At 35.9% G+C, this 18,365-nt stretch overlaps 1 protein-coding gene across 1 annotated transcript; it reads left to right on the plus strand.

Moving 5' to 3' along the window:
- Positions 1-8,984: 8,984 nt before the first annotated feature.
- Positions 8,985-12,053, plus strand: LOC133830165 (BTB/POZ and TAZ domain-containing protein 1). Its single transcript, XM_062260092.1, has 5 exons — positions 8,985-9,255; positions 9,369-9,502; positions 9,703-10,006; positions 10,140-10,456; positions 11,546-12,053. Exons 1-5 carry the CDS (start codon positions 9,115-9,117, stop codon positions 11,730-11,732), a joined length of 1,083 nt encoding a protein of 360 aa, XP_062116076.1. The 5' UTR covers positions 8,985-9,114; the 3' UTR covers positions 11,733-12,053.
- Positions 12,054-18,365: the final 6,312 nt, after the last annotated feature.

Below are 18,365 nucleotides of genomic sequence, written 5' to 3' on the forward strand. Positions count from 1 at the left end.
GGGTAAGTGATTTTCTTTGATTCTTGTTGTTGTTGGTTGCTTTTATGATTCATAATGCTGTTTAGATGTTGGATCTGTAGTTTGTTGGTATTTTTGGCTGTTTTTTTGGGTGAAAATCGTGTTATGTGAAAATCTGCGTTTTCTTGAGTTCCCTGAGTTTTTTTCTAAATGCCCGATAGTGTCCGATATAGGCCCGATACAGGCACGATAGTTGTTGAGTTTCAAGGTTAGGGATGAAGGTCCGATGGCAACCCGATGGTTGCCCGATAGTTTGGTTACCCGATTGTTATAAAGGTACGATGGCTACCCGATGGTTGCCCGATTATTATTTTAAATCTATACCCCCTTTTGAGTACGATAATGGATCGATAGTAGTCCGATATGTGCCCGATTGTTATTATTAAGTTACTGCGGGCCTAATAGTATGATGGTACACGATGTTACCCGATACTTGCCCGATATTAGTGTTTTAAGTGATCAAAAACATAAATAAAACATTGCCCGATACCGCCCGATATGGGCCGATACTAGTACGATGCCAAAACATTTGAACTAAATTTCGACATTTTGTTGCCATTTACTGATTTTTTTTTTCTTTGTACATGATAGGGTCAACTTTTTTCGCGTACTTAATGTATAATGGTGTTTGGGAGCGTGAAGGTAGAGATTGGGTTTTTAATGGAGCCGAAAATTTAACGTTCGAGTTGGAGAAAGACATAACTTACTCACAACTTGTTGAACTTTTGTACTCAGAGCTGGAGGTTGACAAAGTGCAATATGACCTGAAATTAGAAGTGAATTATAAGTACATGAAAGGGTTAATGTATCGGCCTGAACTTATAAGGAATGACAAGGGTGTAAGCTTATATTTGTCAATGCTTTTGAAGAAGTCAGATGAATTTGTTCCCCTTTTTGTGACTTTGGTGGAGAAGAATATCATTGTTGATCGTAATCCTCCACCAAGTACTGTTAAGGATACTCGTAGTGAGGTTGGGACTTATGTTCCAGAAACAAATCCGGAGGTGCTGGTAGCCACTGCTGTACCTGAATCAAACCCTTTCATACCGACAGTTGATCATGTAGCACAGATGCCATTTCATGATGTTTTTCCTGATTGTCCTGACCCTGAAAATGATTTTTAGGGCAATGACAATTTTCTTGATTATCCTGAACCTGATGCTGATTTTGATTGCAATGAAGATGTAAGAGACAACCAAGAAACAGAGGTCCGTTCTCAAGCTTTGAGCCTGAGTCCACTGTCGTACCAAATACCGAGGCAAACAACATGTAGAAGTAGACCCCGTAGAGAAGATCGCCAAACACCTGGTACTAGTAGTAGTCGTCCAGACGGAACAAATGATGCTAGAGAATTTAGTGATCCACTCTCTTCTTCGACATATTATAGTAAATTCAAAGCTCAGATGTTTACAAGAGAAGACATTGAGGATAATAGTCACTATATATCTATGGGTGGCACATCGGGCGGGGAGATTCATTTAGGAAAGTTTTTCAGAGACAAGGAACATTTAAAGAAGGTTGCTGGCTTGTTTGCAATGAAGAAGGGATTCGACTTTATAGTTAAGAAGTCTGGTACTGATGTTTGGTACATTACATGCAAGGATCCTGATTGTGGGTGGAGGTTAAGAGGGAAGAAGAAGCAACTTTCTAACATGTTCGAGGTGACAGCATTTGAAAATGTACACACATGTTCCCTCGATGTTCGAAAAAAAGATAACCGTCAAGCATCACCTTTGGTAGTTGCCGAACTGATCAAGGATAAATTCTCAGTTAACGGTTCATATTATTTAGCCTCCAAAATAAGAGAAGATATGAAGAATTCTTTCGGGATCGAAATGAGTTATGAGAAGGCTTGGAGATGCAGAGAGAAAGCACTCCACATAGTTAGGGGTACGCCTGAAGCTTCATATTCGAAGTTACCTGGGTACTTGCACATGCTGCAGTTGAACAATCCCGATTCCATTACTGATTTCAAGGTAGACAAGGGTCGCTTCAAGTATTGCTTTTTTTCTCTAGGTGCTTGTAGGCGGGGATTCAAGTTTTGTCGACCTATTATATGTATTGATGGGTCCTTCTTGAAAACTAGGTATGGTGGCCAAATGTTGTGTGCCGTGGCATTGGATTCAGACAGCCACATATTTCCGATTGCTTTCGCAATAGTTGACAGTGAGAACCACGACTCTTGGACCTATTTCATGAGGAAGTTGAAACAAGCGATTGGTGATGTTGATAACTTAGCATTCGTATCGGATAGGCATCAAAGCATTGTTCATGCTTTGGAACTTGTCTTCCCTGATGTACCCCATGGCGCATGCTACCATCAACAACCCTCAATGGATCCACATTCACTGCTGTCTTCGATTTCTTATTCCTTTTCCTCATTGCAGTGTACTCATCGAACCACCTAGGCCTCTTTCTTTCTCTCCTCTTCTCCGGTGCTGGTGGAGCTATGTTTAAGAATTGTACTTCAGAATCTTCAGTATCTCCGATTACAGTAATTTGCATATCCTCTGGTGTGCGAAAAATGTGATCATCTACATCATCAGGTCTGTAATCGTTAGGGAGAATGTCTTCATCTACAGGAGACTGAGGGCCTTCTTCAGTGGACTGAGGGTGTGGATCTGGAGCTGGCCTACTAAGATCTTCCATCATTGTCATCAGCTTCTGCAATTGACCCAAGATCTCGGACTGACCTTTAATAAGGGCACTTTGTTGCCCTTCAACCTTTTCCAACCTGGCCAAAATCATAGAGTAGCCTGGTTGCTCAGCTTGGGAGGAGGTGCTGGCATGAGGTGTTGATGGGGGAACCTCAGGTTGAGCTGGTGGAACCTCCTTAAAAATATTTGTTGCTTCTGCTTGCTCAGCTAACTTTTCAGCAAGCTTTTCAGCCTGGCTCTGTAAGGCTTCCTGTGTAGGCTGTCCATCGGGACCCTCCTCTAGTTCCTCTAACCCCATGTCCACATACAATGGGGCTTCATTGTCTGTAAGGGTCCCCACATACTGTTCTTCAGCAGGTCGGGCACACAGGTAGGGGTATACTGTCAACTGCCACAAAAAATAATGCATATTTAGATTGGAAAGCAAAACAATATAAAAAATAAGTAATTGTCGTACCCCAATCGTACCATATCGTACCCATATCGTACCCATATCATGCAATTATCGTACCCATATCGTACCCATAACATAACAATATCGTACCCGTAAGTGAGAATTACTTGCTAACTATCGTACCATCATCGTACAACATCGTACCAATATCGTACCTCTACAACTACATTAATAAAGAATGCATATCGTACCCCCATCGGACCATCATCGTACCAAATCGTACCCCTTAGCCAATTTTCAAACAGTTGACAAAAAACCACAAAATAACCCCATAATCGTACTCAAATCGTACCCTATCGTATTCCTATCGTGCAGTACCCATAAAATTGCATATCTAGAAAAAAATATAGAACATTCAAAAGTAAAGTAAAAGCTCACCTTTTTGGCAAACAACTTAATAAGTTGCTCTTTGTGTATCTCTACTTTCTCCTTGCTCTGCCAGTTGATTATTCTTGGAATGCCTTGGCCCAATCTCACAGCATAATCCTGACCCAACTCAATGATGGACTCAAAAGCCCAATACTGCAATGCTGCAGCATACCCATAAATATAGTACTTGGCCTCCTTCTGTAAATGCTTCTTCATTTCAACAAAGTCTTTTTGACAAGTTTGTAACAACTTCTGGTATGATATTTTCCCCCACGGGTACTGGAAAAAGAAGTCAACGTCGTCTACCATCTTCAGCATGTCAGTCCAAACCATCAACTTCTCCTCACGACCTTTCAAAACACCCTCAACTAATAAGCACAAACCCATCTTGTACACATCATCAACTATTTGGCAACTCTCAAAAGTTCTGTGCAGTTGCCCTATGCTCACTGGGGAATGACCATTGAAGTACTCAAGAATCAACTGATCCGAAGTGGTCTTCGCTTTAATCTCAGCTTCAGACGGCCCGGCCTCAAAATTTAAACCAGTAACTAAAGCGAACTCCAATTGGCTAAATCTACATCTTTTTTTCCCAATATAAAACTGGACTTCGTCAGTCTTCTCCCCTCTGAATTTGTGCAACAACAACTGATGGACTAAGGCACCAGAAAAATTTAATGGTTTCGCCATGAAGAACTGTTTGAAAGGGGATTCCTTCACCCTATCCAATAAACCACACTGTATAAATTTTGCTTTAATCTTTGGAAAGTACCAACTGCCGCGCCAAGTGATACGTCCCGTAAAATGTTCCTCTACTGGAACTATCAGTTGTGGAGGTCTTAAGCTCTGCATAAAACAAATAAATACCCAATTAAATAGAATAACAAAAAAAAACATCAAATTTTATATTCTGCAATATACTATCGAGCAACTTTCGGACACTATCGCACCATATCGGACACCAATGAAAAACTGGAACTATAACATTATCGTGCACAATCGTACCTCACATCGTACACCATCGGATTATAACAACACAACCATTTGTTCCCACCATCGGGCACACATCATACCTAACATCGTACCCTATCGTACCTCCATCTTCAACCTCAAGTTATCAGAAAACACAAAACTATCGTACCAACGTCGAACCACTATCGTACCACTATCGTACACTCATCTTCAACCTGAAGTTATGAGAAACACAAATACTATCGTACCCCTATCGACCCACTATCGTACCCTATCGTACCTCTAAAAAACCCAGAATTTTTTTTCAAAATTTTACGGTTTATCAGATTTCACACAGTCAAATTCAACAATACATACTATAACATTTTCTAATGGAAAAGAAATTGAAAAAAACACATACCCTAGACATTTTTGCGTAATGGGGTGTCGGTTTTTCTTCTCCGGTGAGGCTTGGTTTTTCTTCGTCTCCGGTGGGGGTTGGGGCTTGGTTTTTCTTCGTCTTCGGTGGGGGTTGGGGGCTTGGTTTTTCTTTGTCTCCGGTGGGGGTTGGGGCTTGGTTTTTCTTCGTCTCCGGTGGGGGTTTTTCCGACAGTCGGGTGAGGGAGAGAGAAGCGTCGGGTGAGCGTGGGTGAGGGAGAGAGAGGCGTCGGGTGAGAGTAGTTATGTTGCTCGATGGTTTTGTGGGAGTGAAGAATTTTGGGAGGGAGCGGGAAATGGGCAGGGGAAAAGCCGAAAGGTACGGTTTTTATTTAAGTTTTTTTTATCACTATCGTGTACCATCGTACTATCGGGCAAGCATCGGGCCCTTATCAGGTACCATCGTGTGCAATCGTACTAATATGTCCGCATTAACTTTATAACAACTATCGGGCATATATCGGACTACTATCGATCCTTTATCGTACTTCAAAAGGGTGTGTAGATTGAAAATAATTATCGGGCAACCATCGGGTAGCCATCGAACCTTAATGACCATCGGGTAAACAAACATATCGGGCAAGCATCGGGTGGCCATCGGACCTCATCCCTAACCTTGAAACTCAACAACTATCGTTCCTGAATCGGGTCTCTATCGGACACTATCGAGCATTTAGAAAAAACTCAAGGAACCCAAAAAAACGCAGATTTTCACAGACTACGATTTTCACCCAAAAAACAGCAAAAAATACCAACAAACTACAGATCCAACATCTAAACAGCATTCTAAATCATAAAAATAACCAACAACAACAAGAATCAAAGAAAATCACTTACCCATGTGTATCTTTCTTGCAAGATTTTAGAGAGGAAAGGTATGGGATTTTGTTATGAGAGGGGTATTTTTGGTATTAAATGAAAGATGAGCATTTGTATCATATGGTGGTTAACTTTGGTTCAAATTTTAATTATTAAGCTAATGTAAGCATGATTTATCAAATTTCCCTTTAGAAAGTTGCCATAAAATGTAAACAATAATCGTGTCCATAAATCCTATTAATCAAATCTAAATGTAGTAAACAGTCTCTATGCATAATGAACTTAATAATAGGAAGCAAAAAAAATCTTAAAACTTGACTTTATAGAATTAAGCTATTCAAGTTTCATTTGTTCCTAAGCTCAAATAATCAATAAATCAAAATCTGGGATAGTGTCATTGCCTTGACAATAATGTGATAATCCAATTGAAGCAATTTTATTTGACAAAAACATAAACAAATACCTATAAAGTTCATTGTTAGATATATTTTAAATGACAATGTCAAAATTAGAAAATGTCACACGTTTTTTTTAAATAAAATGAGAATTCAAGTCAAAATCTCTAAACTATTTCTAATTTTTCTAAATTTTTTATTTTATTTTATTTATGATTATTAAATAATTAAAAAACAAAATATCTAAAATCATCAATAACGGCAATGCCTTTTCCGTAACTTTTTTTTTAATATTTATTAATAACTAGTTTTCTAATAAATATTATAATAAATCAACCATATATAAATTCACATTTATATTGAAAATTTTCCAATTCATGATAATATTTTTATTGTTTCATATTTCAAATTCAAAATTTTAAATATCTTAATTTATTTATAAATAACTAATTTTTTAATAATCTTTTTTATAATTATATATAATTGACATTTATTTCAAAATTTTCCATCTGTAATTATCTATTTATTGTTTTGACATTTCAAATTTAAAATAAAAATATTTTTATTAATATTTAAATAAAGTATTTAGAAATAACTATTTTTTTAATAATTATAATAATAAATGAATTATATATAAATTGACATTTATCTTCAAGATTTATTGTTTTGATATTTCAAATTTAAATCCAAAATATCTTAACAATTAAAAATATCAACATGTTTACACGTGGTATTAATTTGATTAAGAACATTATTAATTAAATTAATAAAAATATTTATTTTAAAAAAAGAATGATTGTGCAAAAGGTCGTGATTTATAAATTTTCTACCATAAAAATATAAAAATCATAAAAATTTTATATAATAAACAAAAAAACAACTCAAAGCGTATAAAATAATACTAATATTAAATAAAAGCACACGTACAACAAGTAGTTTGAATTTTACTTTTGGAACTTTAATTATTCAGAATTTTTTGAAAACCTGTAGGAGGCTTGCTATATAATGAACATTATCATGAAAAAGAAAATTACAGTCAAGACGCTCTTACGTATCCATATAAGGAGCATGTTATATGTGTAGGGTGAAAATGAATCCCTTACACACAATCTCAAAAAATATTTAAAAATATATATTTTTTAATCATTAGAAAAAATTGCGCGTAACTATGTTTTCTAGTATATATATAAAAGAGAGCATCAAAGAGATGATGTGACATTCTAAAAACTCTTCAAGTCACTCTATCTATTTTCTCCTTTAATCTAATTTTTTTTATTCATTTTATAGATTATAATAATAATAAATATAATTTTTTAAATTTAAATGAGATATTTATAAGATATTATTATTTAACTATAGATAAATATCTCTTTGTGAATTTATATATATTCTAAACGTTCTCTATTAATTTTATATTTTCCTCTACTCTAATTTCTCTTTCTTTTTTTCTCTTATTCTCTCTAAACTCGGTCTTTCAATTTCAATTTTCAAAGAATTTCAATTCATATTTCCAAATTTGATTGATTTAAAGTTTGAGTATTTATTCAATTATTAATGTTTGTTAATCTTTAAAGTTTTTATTTTAAATTATTGATCTTTATATTCTAACATCTTCATCTTATTTTTCTATCATGTTTTAGATGTTTATCCGATGTTGGAGGTGGCTGAGAAAAAAGAGACATCAAAGTTTTAACAAATTAGTAAGTATAAGTTAATCGATAAATCTTCGAATAGATTTTGTAGCATCATTAATCGAAAGATTTTCCACCATCTCCAATATTGCGAGTTCTAATATATTTTTTATTTAGTTACTATTATTATTATTTAAAATGAATAAAAAATAGAAAAATAATAAAATTGATATAACCATCTTATTTTTATCTTATTTGTGGTTAATTAATTTACTATTATTATTTTAAAGTTAAATAAAATATTAATTTTTTTTAATTGGCAAAAACATAAATAATAACTATAAACTTCATCGTCATATATATTTTAAATGACAATGTCAAAATTAGAAAATGTTATATGACTTTTTTTTAAATAAAAAGAAAATTTAAATTAAAAACCAAAATATCTTAACAATTAAAAATATGAGCATGTATATCCCTAATATTAATTTGATTAATAATACTATTAATTAAATTAATAAAAATATTTATTTAAAAAAAATAAATGATTGTGCGAAGAACGGTTATGTTTTTTTTTAATATTATTATAATTTATAAAATAAATAAAAATTAGATTAAAAGAATAAAATAGATAAAATATTTTATAACAATGTTATATATATATGTATAACATAAATTTGCTAAAGCTATTATTTGTTTTGTTTTGTTTGCCTCAATTTGACCAATATTTTTGCTTTTGCTTTTTGTGGACTCAACAATATATAAACACATATTCATATTTTTGTATATAATATACTCATCCTGTTCTCCAGAACTAGAAAAGGAATCTAGTAATTTAAAATTCATAAAGAAAACTAAAAATTTGGATTTTGACTACCATAAATTATGGTTATGATATAATTATTTAGACCAATGTATATTACATACCAACTTCCACGTCTGTGGTCTATTAGTTTAAGCACGTGTTTCATTTCATTTCTCCAAACCTTCAGAAAAAGAAGAAGAAAGTGTTTTTGACCCACTTCCCAGGAAAGCGCGTCGCCTCCAGTAGATTTGTATCATCATTGCTGAGCTGTCAATGGTAGATCTCTTCTGAATTTATCAAAACGATAAATAAATAAACAAATAAAAAGAACTATTTAACAAAATATTAAACCTAATTAAAAATTAAAAAAGAAAATAAAAAGATCTCCTCCGTTATTTGGTGTCATTTTCTCTCTCTTCCTTCATCTATAAAGCTAGACACAACCCATAAACCCATTCATTACTATCGTCCTCCATTACCGTCGGCTCACCTAAAAACCAAACCACTCGCTAAATCTCCGCCGTTTGATCTGATCTCTCTCTACATCTCTTTTTTTCTCTTTCTTTCTACTGTCACAATGAAAACCAGTCCAATCGCTTACGACCTGTACGAATACATCACTTCAACGGAGTCGGATCCGCCCCGGGTATTGCCGGAGCCCGATGTTTGTATTCTCACATCTGACGGACTAAGAATCCCGGCGCATTCTAGCATTCTGGTACGAAAAATCACATCTTTTTTCTTAACAATTTCATCGAATTTTTCTTCATTCAATTCTTACGAAAAGTTAGTGATTTTTTTTCTTTCTTTTTTGGTTATAAATTATAAAAGGCTTCGGTGTCGGCTGTATTTGAGAGTATAATTGAGCAGCCACGTAAGAACCGGAGCTCCGAAAGAGTCATTCGGATCCTCGGCGTTCCTGGAGACGCCGTCGTTTCGTTTGTTCGCTTCCTCTACTCGTCGAGGTAATTGCTAATTACAATTTTAGCCTCGTCGACGTCGTTGATAAATGATTTTAATTGATTAAGTTTTTATTTATTTCACGGAAGAAAGATTCTCTACGGTTGTTCTTTACAAACAAAAGAACGTTCCTTGAAACATAAGGGTTAATGATTTGAGATTTATGTTGTGAAATGACGTTTATACCCTTTTTGGTTGTGTTCAGGTGCGAGGAGGAGCAGCTGGAGTTATATGGAATTCATTTGCTGGCTTTGTCGCACGTTTACCTGGTGCCACAGCTGAAACAGAAATGCGCTAAGAACTTGGGTCAACGGTTGACCAGTGAGAATGTGGTGGACGTCCTCCAATTGGCTAAGCTCTGCGACTCACCGGATCTTTACCTCAAGTGCATGAAACTCGTATCCACTCATTTCAAGGCTGTTGAAGCCACCGAAGGCTGGAAATTCCTTCAAGACCACGATCCGTTTCTCGAACTCGACATCTTGCAATTCATTGACGAGGACGAAAAGGTAATTTTACAATAATTAACTACTTTTTTTTTACCAAATTTAAATGTGAACTTAAAATAAATTATCCAGATTAATTTGATAATCTTGGTTTGATATTTGTGACTAAAAATGAATAAAATTTGTTGTGAAACAGAGGAAGAAGAAGTCAAGAAAGCATAGGGAAACACAAAGCTTGTATTTACAGCTAAGCGAGGCTATGGAGTGTTTACAGCACATATGTACAGAAGGGTGCACAAGCGTTGGGCCACATGACATGGTGCCCGGGAAGAAGAAAGGCCCGTGTAGCAAATTCTCCACGTGCCAAGGTCTCCAGCAATTGATCAATCACTTTGCCACGTGTAAGAAAAGGGTCAATGAAGGCTGCTTGCGTTGCAAAAGGATGTGGCAGCTTCTGAGGCTTCACTCTTCGATTTGTGAACATTCCGATTCATGCAGAGTTCCTCTTTGCAGGTACTTAAATTAAATTCTATTAATATTGTTATTGTTGTTATTATTATTGACTGGGACTGGTTATAATGATAGTTAGGACAGCATCAATAAAACGAAAAAAAAAAAAGAGAGAAAAATATATAGTCGGCTTAATATGGTTATTTGGTGATAATATGAATATGATATTGTTTTCTATTTTTTTGGTGGGTGTACAATGAATATAGTTAGTGACACCTGTGTGTGTGTCTGTTTTGGCCACGAATCAATAAAAGAACCGTTCAATTTTTTATGAATCCTTTTGTCGTTTATGATAGAAATGTTCCAGAATATTTGATGGGGCACGTTTGATTTTGGAAGGATTTCGAGTCAGTACAGGGTCATTTGTTTCCATTTAGTGTAGTCTATATAATTGGTTTTGGTAGCTGGTGTTGTTTGTTTTTTTGTTATGACCTGGAAAGTTCTTATTCTCGTGGTTAATATTGGTAGAAGTTTTAAGGTTCACGTTTAGGATTTACTTTTTAAATAATTGAGTTTAGGTTATTGCAATGGAGAAAGCTTATCACTTTGTTGTTCTCTGTTCCCTGATATTTTAAATGGGCTGTTGGTATGTCATAATCGCTAAGGCCGTAGATTTAAATTATTTGGGTATATACATAATTGTTTTCTAGATGAGGTTTATATCCTTATCCCATGGGATCAACCAAATTCGTTGATTGTGTGTCACACTTGTATTTGAGAGCAACAGGACATAATACGATGTATCTTGGGTTAATAAATGTGACCCTAAGATGAAATTAACAAGGCGCACTTTACTTGGTACTAACAAAAATCTCCTTTCTTTTTCACACGTAGTACACCAGGCCCTTACCACCTGGCAGATTTTTATAAAAAATATCTTATAGTTTGAACTGATTGGAAATGAGAAACCAATAATGATAGGTCACCATATAAAGAAATATCATGATTTTTAGGCCTTTGATCAACACAATTATCAATCAAATCACTTGTCGTTTCATGGGGATTTTATCTTTTTCTTGTTAATGATTTTTTGATTACCAACTCTTGTGCAACATTAATTGATTGAGATCTGTCGTTTTTGCAATTGGGCAGGCAATTCAAGTTGAAAATGCTCCAAGAGAAAAGGAGAGATGATTTAAGATGGAAGCTACTAGTGAAAAAGGTGGTGTCGGCCAAAACCATATCCTCTTTGTCCTTAACCACAAGGAGGAAAGAAGCGGATCAAAGAGAGAAATTGGGCTTGAGGGGCTACAGGTTGTGTAATGAGAGTAGTCAGTAGTCATAGTAGAAGTACTGAGTAGTGAGAACTGTGTTTTTTCTTTTTTAGAGTGTGAAAAGAGTGATTTTCAAGTTCACTTATTGTAAAGGGAAGTTTTTCTTTTAGGTAATCCATATAGTGTGGTTCTAAAATATGAATCACTTGTATGAGTAAAAGAGAAAAAGTAAGAAAATCCCATTAGGCGAAGAGGGTTGCCTTGGTCTGTGTTTTGGTAAAGAAAGGCACCTATATGGGGTTAAATTACTTGTAATTTTGAGTCATTAGTTTTATATGTATGTACATATTGGTTGTTGTTAAATAAATACACATCTTTTAATATAATCATTTGAGACCAAATACTTTTACTGAATAGATTATTCCGCATCTAAGTAAACACTAGAAAGATGCAAAAAGAGAGAAAGAAAAGATGCTTCTGATGGTTTTCGTGGCTCCATTATTAATAATTCTTCCAAAACAAGGACTTCATCATTATGTTTCCTCACATGGCCTATACAATTTGAGAGATTATAGATGATTGCTTATTCTTCAATGTAGACCTGACAAAAGGTTTTTAACACAAAAGACTTGCTTCTAAAATGGCGACCGACCCTGATAACTATAGCAAAAAAAATATCAATATTGCAATCAAACTAAAGTTAAAACTACACATGTAGGGAGCCTACTGTTTTTTGACTTGGAAAGAGGGAAAGAGGGAATGAATGTAATGAAGCATGTTGATAAAGTTTACATGCAATGGGCCCTACTTCACCACTCAGAAGATACCAACTACTGAGTTTCCACTGTCTTTAAATATGAGCATTTCAGCTGACTGTTTATGTGGCTGATGTATATATTTTTAATACAAGCTACTGACATTGTAATATTGGCTTTGAAAAGCAAAGATATTCTTGTTGAAAGGCGACTTAAAAAGGCATGTAGAAATTAAATTAGGAAGAACATAAAATGCTATATTGATAGACAGGTTGATTTACTTCAAGAGTTAATTTTGTAGAAAATTTAGGCTATGTTTGGATCTTGTATTTTATAAAAGAAAAATATCATAATAAAAAAGAGGTGAGAAAAATAGAAGAAAATGTTTTCTAAAATTTTATAAAAGACTTCTTTGTTTTATTTAATATTTTCATTTTTTAATGTGATTATAATTATTCTAGAATTTATACAATTATAAGACATTTAAGTTTTTCTCAATTTTGTGTTTAAATGCAAACATGAGAAAATGAATTCTTTGGAATTTTTTTCCCTTCCTAAAATCCTAAAAAAATCCAAGATTCAAACAAAAGGTTCATTCTCTAGTGTAATTTTGATCACTGTAAATTAAGTGTGTCAAACCAAGTGGCTCAACTAGTAAAAGAAAATCCTTTTTCATTACTTGAGTGTTTTCAAATTAATTCATTTACTTGAGTGTTGTTTGAAAGAAACTAAAGGAAGAGCCTTTTGGTGTGTATTGGCAATAAAATATTAACCTTACAAATTGTATGACTTGGGTTCAAACTCAGACTGCAATTACTCTCTGCTTTCCATTTGGAGTTACCACTTTCTTTGGTAATCCTCCTACTTTTTCCCCCTTCATATTTCGAAGAAGCACGCCATCAAGTCTTTGGGACCATTTTGATTTTTTCAGCTATATATTTGTGCCATATGTAACTTGTTTAAGTGTGGTAGACCCCCATTTGGTGGTTGAGTAAGATCCCCTATTCTAGTGAAAGTCAATAATGCAGGGGACAACTATGTAGCAAGGTCAAAATTTGATTAAGATTAGTGTCCAACTAAGCTGAGTTGTGATGACTATTATGTAGGTGGTCTATTGCATTATTTCATTTCATGACTACACAATTGAAGCAAAACATCCTCAAATTGAGTTAATGATGTCAAATACAATAGTGCGGTAAAGATATTCCAAATGGCCGAATTGTCTTTTTTATTTTCTTTTGGTTGAAATGGAGTCCTTTTTGGGAAATCAACCATACGGGCCTCTCATACTAACAAAAATGGCCCCCAAAAGCTCTTGGATTTTAGAAGGAAAATTTCACTATTAATACTTAATGATGCCTAATTTTACCAAAAAAATTATAACACTAATAATCTTTTCAATTTGATGCTAAACATTCCTCTCATACCCAAAATACATCTCTCATTATATCTTCAAATCCTAAAATCTTCTCTTCCTCTCTCTCCCTCTCTCTTTCATTCTCACGAAATCCTCCCTAAAACCTACAAATTTGTATGATTTTCATGTCAAAATCATTGTAAGCCATCTCCATTGTCTCTGTGAAGTCGCCAATATCAAAGGCAACATCCATTTTGAGTGTTTTTGGGGAAGAAAAACCATGGGTAATAAGATTGTTCATTTCATGTGTTGGGTATTATTTGTCTACATTTTTTTGGCTATTTTGAACATATCTGAGCCTATATTGGTGTGTTTTAGTGAGATTTTGCGATCTGCGTTTTTCGGGGTATTCTGCAACTTTTTTGCTCGATAGGAGCTTGATGGTATGTAGAAGAAGGTCTTTTATGAGCTCGATGCTGCTCGATATAGTTCGATTATATCTCGATAGTTTTAGGTTTTGTTGCTCGATTGTGCTCAATGACAACTCGATAAGTGTTCGATTGGACGCTAGAATATTTAGTGTAGTTGTTTTCTCAATATGTGCTCGATAGGGTTCGATGAAGGTTTTGGTTAGGTTTTATGTTCGGTTTATGAAATGGTAGCTCGATACTAACTCGATAAGAGCTCGATTATGGGCTCAATGGTAACTCGATAACGTTCGATGATAGCTTGATAAAGCTATTTTTTCATGAATTTCTGAAAAAATGATAGTTTTCTTGACAATTTCAATGTTTTTTTTCCAACACAAGTTCCATTGTCTACGTTTTTGTATCCTACAATGGTGTTTGGGAATTACAAGGGAATAAGTGGATTTTCAAGGACCCTCAATGCATGGTGATACCCATGGAGGATGTTGTAACGTACTTGCAACTTCTTGACATATTGCACAAGGAACTTAAAGTTGATAAACAGATGTATGGGTTTCTTACACATGCGGCAACCAACCGTTTACAACCGTTCATGTTGAAAGTGATCTTGGTGTCCGTGCATTCTTAGGAGTAACATCTAAGGAAAGGTTGGCCTTGTGTGTCACTCCTGTTGAAAAGATTGTCAGTGCAGATCCATATTCCACTTCCGGACATGAGGGAGCAGCCAGTACTTTAGGATGTCCTATTGGTGACCTGAGTGACAACCAGTATGAGTACAGCCCCTATGTGAATGACGATCTAGTAGCTGAACATAATGAGAACTTAGGATACAATTCAGTGAATGACGATCTAGTAGTTGAACATTTGCAAGTAGAACAAGCACAAGAACAACCAATACGTCATATTGCACGGGCGAACCTGTAATGCCCCAAATTTCCTAATAAGGTTTAAGACCTTGATTAGGAGGTCGGGAGGGCCATAATTGATTTATTATGTTATTAAATGATTATATGCATGTTTAGGTGTATTAAATATGCATGTGAACCAATTTCTGATTAATTGGGTGATTTTCATATTTTGGCCATTTCGGGCATATTTGGCATATATGTGATATATATGTGGTGCTTTATTATTATTTGGTTATGCTAGGGTTACTCAGCACGAGACGATCCTAGGAGGTAAGCTAGTGGAATAGTCACAACGGGATTTATACTTGACTCAAAGTGAGTCAAGGGGTATTTAGCTTTACCGGGTTATTGGGTAATGAGAATAAATATTTGATGATAAAATGGGAGTTAGTAAGATTAGGTGGAAATTCTGGAGGTTTTGACTATTTTTCCCACGGGGACGTTTTTGGGACCCCGAGCGTTAGGATTTGTTTGAGGCTACTTAAGCTTGAAGTAACCTATTAAGAAATAAAAAGAACATTCAATAAGTTCTCTCTCCCTCAAAGTTCCACTTTCGTCTCCTGATCGCATTTTCGAAGGAAACTTGAGTTCTAGGACTTGGATTCAAGCGAGGATCGAGGCATAGCGATCCTAGGGAAGATTAGAAGCTTATTAGCCGGAGGATTTAGTTGGGAACAACTCAATCGTAGGTAATTCAAGTTTTAAGTTCTAAGTTTTTAAAGTTTTTAAGCTTGAATTAAATTTTGTGTTTTGATGAGTTGTTGATTTGATTGAGGCTTGGGTTTTGTTGGTTTTGGATCATAGGGATGTTTGAGAACTTTGATTTTGGGATATGGATATGTTTGGGTAGGTTTTTGGAAGGTTTTTAAATGAAGAAATGGAGGTTTTATGGCTGGGTTCGAGGTTGAGCCGCGACTCAAGCTTGAAGAAGTTGGTGGTTTGGGGCTGCTGGGCTATTTGAGTTGCGGCTCCATTGGGGAGAGCTGTGGCTCTAATGCTGTCAGAGAAGATTTTTGGGCCTGACTTGAGTGGGGCTGCATCTCTAATGTTTGGGGCCGCGGCTCAAAAGGGGAAAAATGGCCAAAATGGGTTTTTAGTCATGGGAACTTAAACCTAAGGGCTTGGGATCGATCTTACTACCTGGTTTGGTAGGATTCGACATCTCGGAGGCTAGGACTTGGTCCAGAAGTATTTATTTACTCATTTTGATGAGGTTTTATATTATGTTGTGACTAGGTTATCACTAGGGGCTTGGAATCAGGATCGTGCTTGTGACTCGTTTATTGGTAACCTGTGCTTGGACCAAAGGTAAGAAAACTGCACCCCATATGTGACATGCATGGTTATTCTTGAGGCATGCAGAATGTTTAAATGTTGACATTGATTGTATATCGAATGCTTAGAAAATCTTGCTCACTTGTGCATGGAACTGACTAAATAGTCAGAATTGGCAATGGTGTCAAAATTGACTGTGAAGCTGTGACTTACTAGTCAAGTTCAACAGTAGTACTGAGCATTGGTCGTGTGTTATTGACCTAAAAGTCAGGAGTGGCATAAGCGTCATGAACGCAGAGCTGATAAAAGATCAAATCTAATTGAAATCTGCATTGAATGACTCAAATGAGCATTAATGCCGGACCGACCTCAAGTTCGATGAAAACTAAAAGCGCTTGTCTAGCCAAAGGCTAGTTACTTAGAGCTAGGGCCAAAGAGCCCCAGTGACTGTTAGTCACATGGCTATGGGTGTTGAGCCCGAAGTGACTTGCCCAGCAGTCACTCATTTGATTGGAGTCAGGGCCAGAGAGCCCCAGTGACTGTTAGTCACATGGCTATGGGTGCTGAGCCCAGGTGACGGTTTCTGTAACGCCCTGGATAGCCAAGACCATTACATTGTGTGTTTATAAAGGTGCAAGACTTGCTAATCAAGTCATTTAACTTGAAACGTGTTACTGAAACTATAGTTGAACTAGGGTTAAAAGATTTCGGTCTCAAAAGCTTCATTTCTTATAAACAAACATTTTCATTACATGGGATCCCAAAAGTAGTAAAGTTAAAAGATAGTCTACAAAATTTTAGGATTGAAATATAGTTATTAGCCACTCTAAGGCAAAACAGTCAATTAAGCTTTTCTCGTCCTGTATCACTCCTCGGCCGTGGTGGCCGATCAGCTGACTATGTACATTCAACCTCGAAGCTCTCCATCTTAGGACTGGTCCAACTTGCCATTGCCCTTACCTGCACCACGTAGCACCCATGAGCCAAGGCCCAACAAGAAAACACCATAACAGAGCATAATCATTAAGCAAACAACCAGATAACTCATACAGTATAAACATGTACTCAAAAGTCCAAATATTCATGTTATTCAAGTATTCAGCATACCAAGTACATCATTTCATATCAATAATCAATAATCAATAATCAATTCATGTTATTCAAGTATTCAGCATACCAAGTACATCATTTCCGGCCCGCTTAAACCGAGCTCAGTGAATATTAAGCTATCCTCAGCTACCAGTGGCTGAGCCGCGTCCTGTGCGCAAGTATTATTTACGGCACCCTTAGGCCGTTTATCACATGTCCCATGGCATAATACCATCTATGACATCATACAATTATAGGGAACTCTTAGTCCCATCACAAACACATAACCGAGTGCAGTTTTCTTACCTTTAGATTTTGCTAGCTTTGTTCAATTTGATCCTCAAGCACGATCCCGTCTGAGCCCTAGCGTACACCTAGTCACAACCATAGATCATAATCATCACCAAACCTCAAATCCAAAACCTAGCCTCAAGAAGCCCTAATTCCACCAAACGGGAGTAGTGGAATCAAACCCCGAGCCCCCGGGCAAAAACCCTTAGAATTAACCCAAAAACCCTTTTCTGGGAACAGGGTAGCGCTACAACGCCCTTAGGAGAGCGCTATAGCGCTACAAGCAGAGCCAAAAGGCTCTGGAACTTTAGGGCCTAGCGCTGTAGCGCCCAATGACTAGCGCTACATCGCTAGTCTCAACACAGCCCAACACAGATTTTTCTCCTTCGAACTTTCCTGAGCCAAACCTTTCCAAAACTCAACCAAACTTCAAAACAAGCCTCCCAACATCCTCAAGTCATCCCATAAGACCCAACCATACAAAACTCAATCACATGCACCCCAAATCAAGGAAATCACCATAGCTGAACCTAGAGCTCAGAAACCCAACAAGAAAAACAACTGAAACCACAGAATTCAAGTGATCAAGATCAGA

This window comes from Humulus lupulus, chromosome 4, assembly GCF_963169125.1.
Source record: "Humulus lupulus chromosome 4, drHumLupu1.1, whole genome shotgun sequence".
Lineage (NCBI taxonomy): Eukaryota > Viridiplantae > Streptophyta > Magnoliopsida > Rosales > Cannabaceae > Humulus > Humulus lupulus.

Coding starts and splice junctions, on each gene's coding strand:
- LOC133830165 (XM_062260092.1), top strand. CDS start 9,115: ATGAAAACCAGTCCAATCGCTTACGACCTGTACGAATACATCACTTCA. Junction 10,007..10,139: donor TCATTGACGAGGACGAAAAG/GTAATTTTACAA, acceptor GTTGTGAAACAG/AGGAAGAAGAAGTCAAGAAA. Junction 10,457..11,545: donor TGCAGAGTTCCTCTTTGCAG/GTACTTAAATTA, acceptor GCAATTGGGCAG/GCAATTCAAGTTGAAAATGC.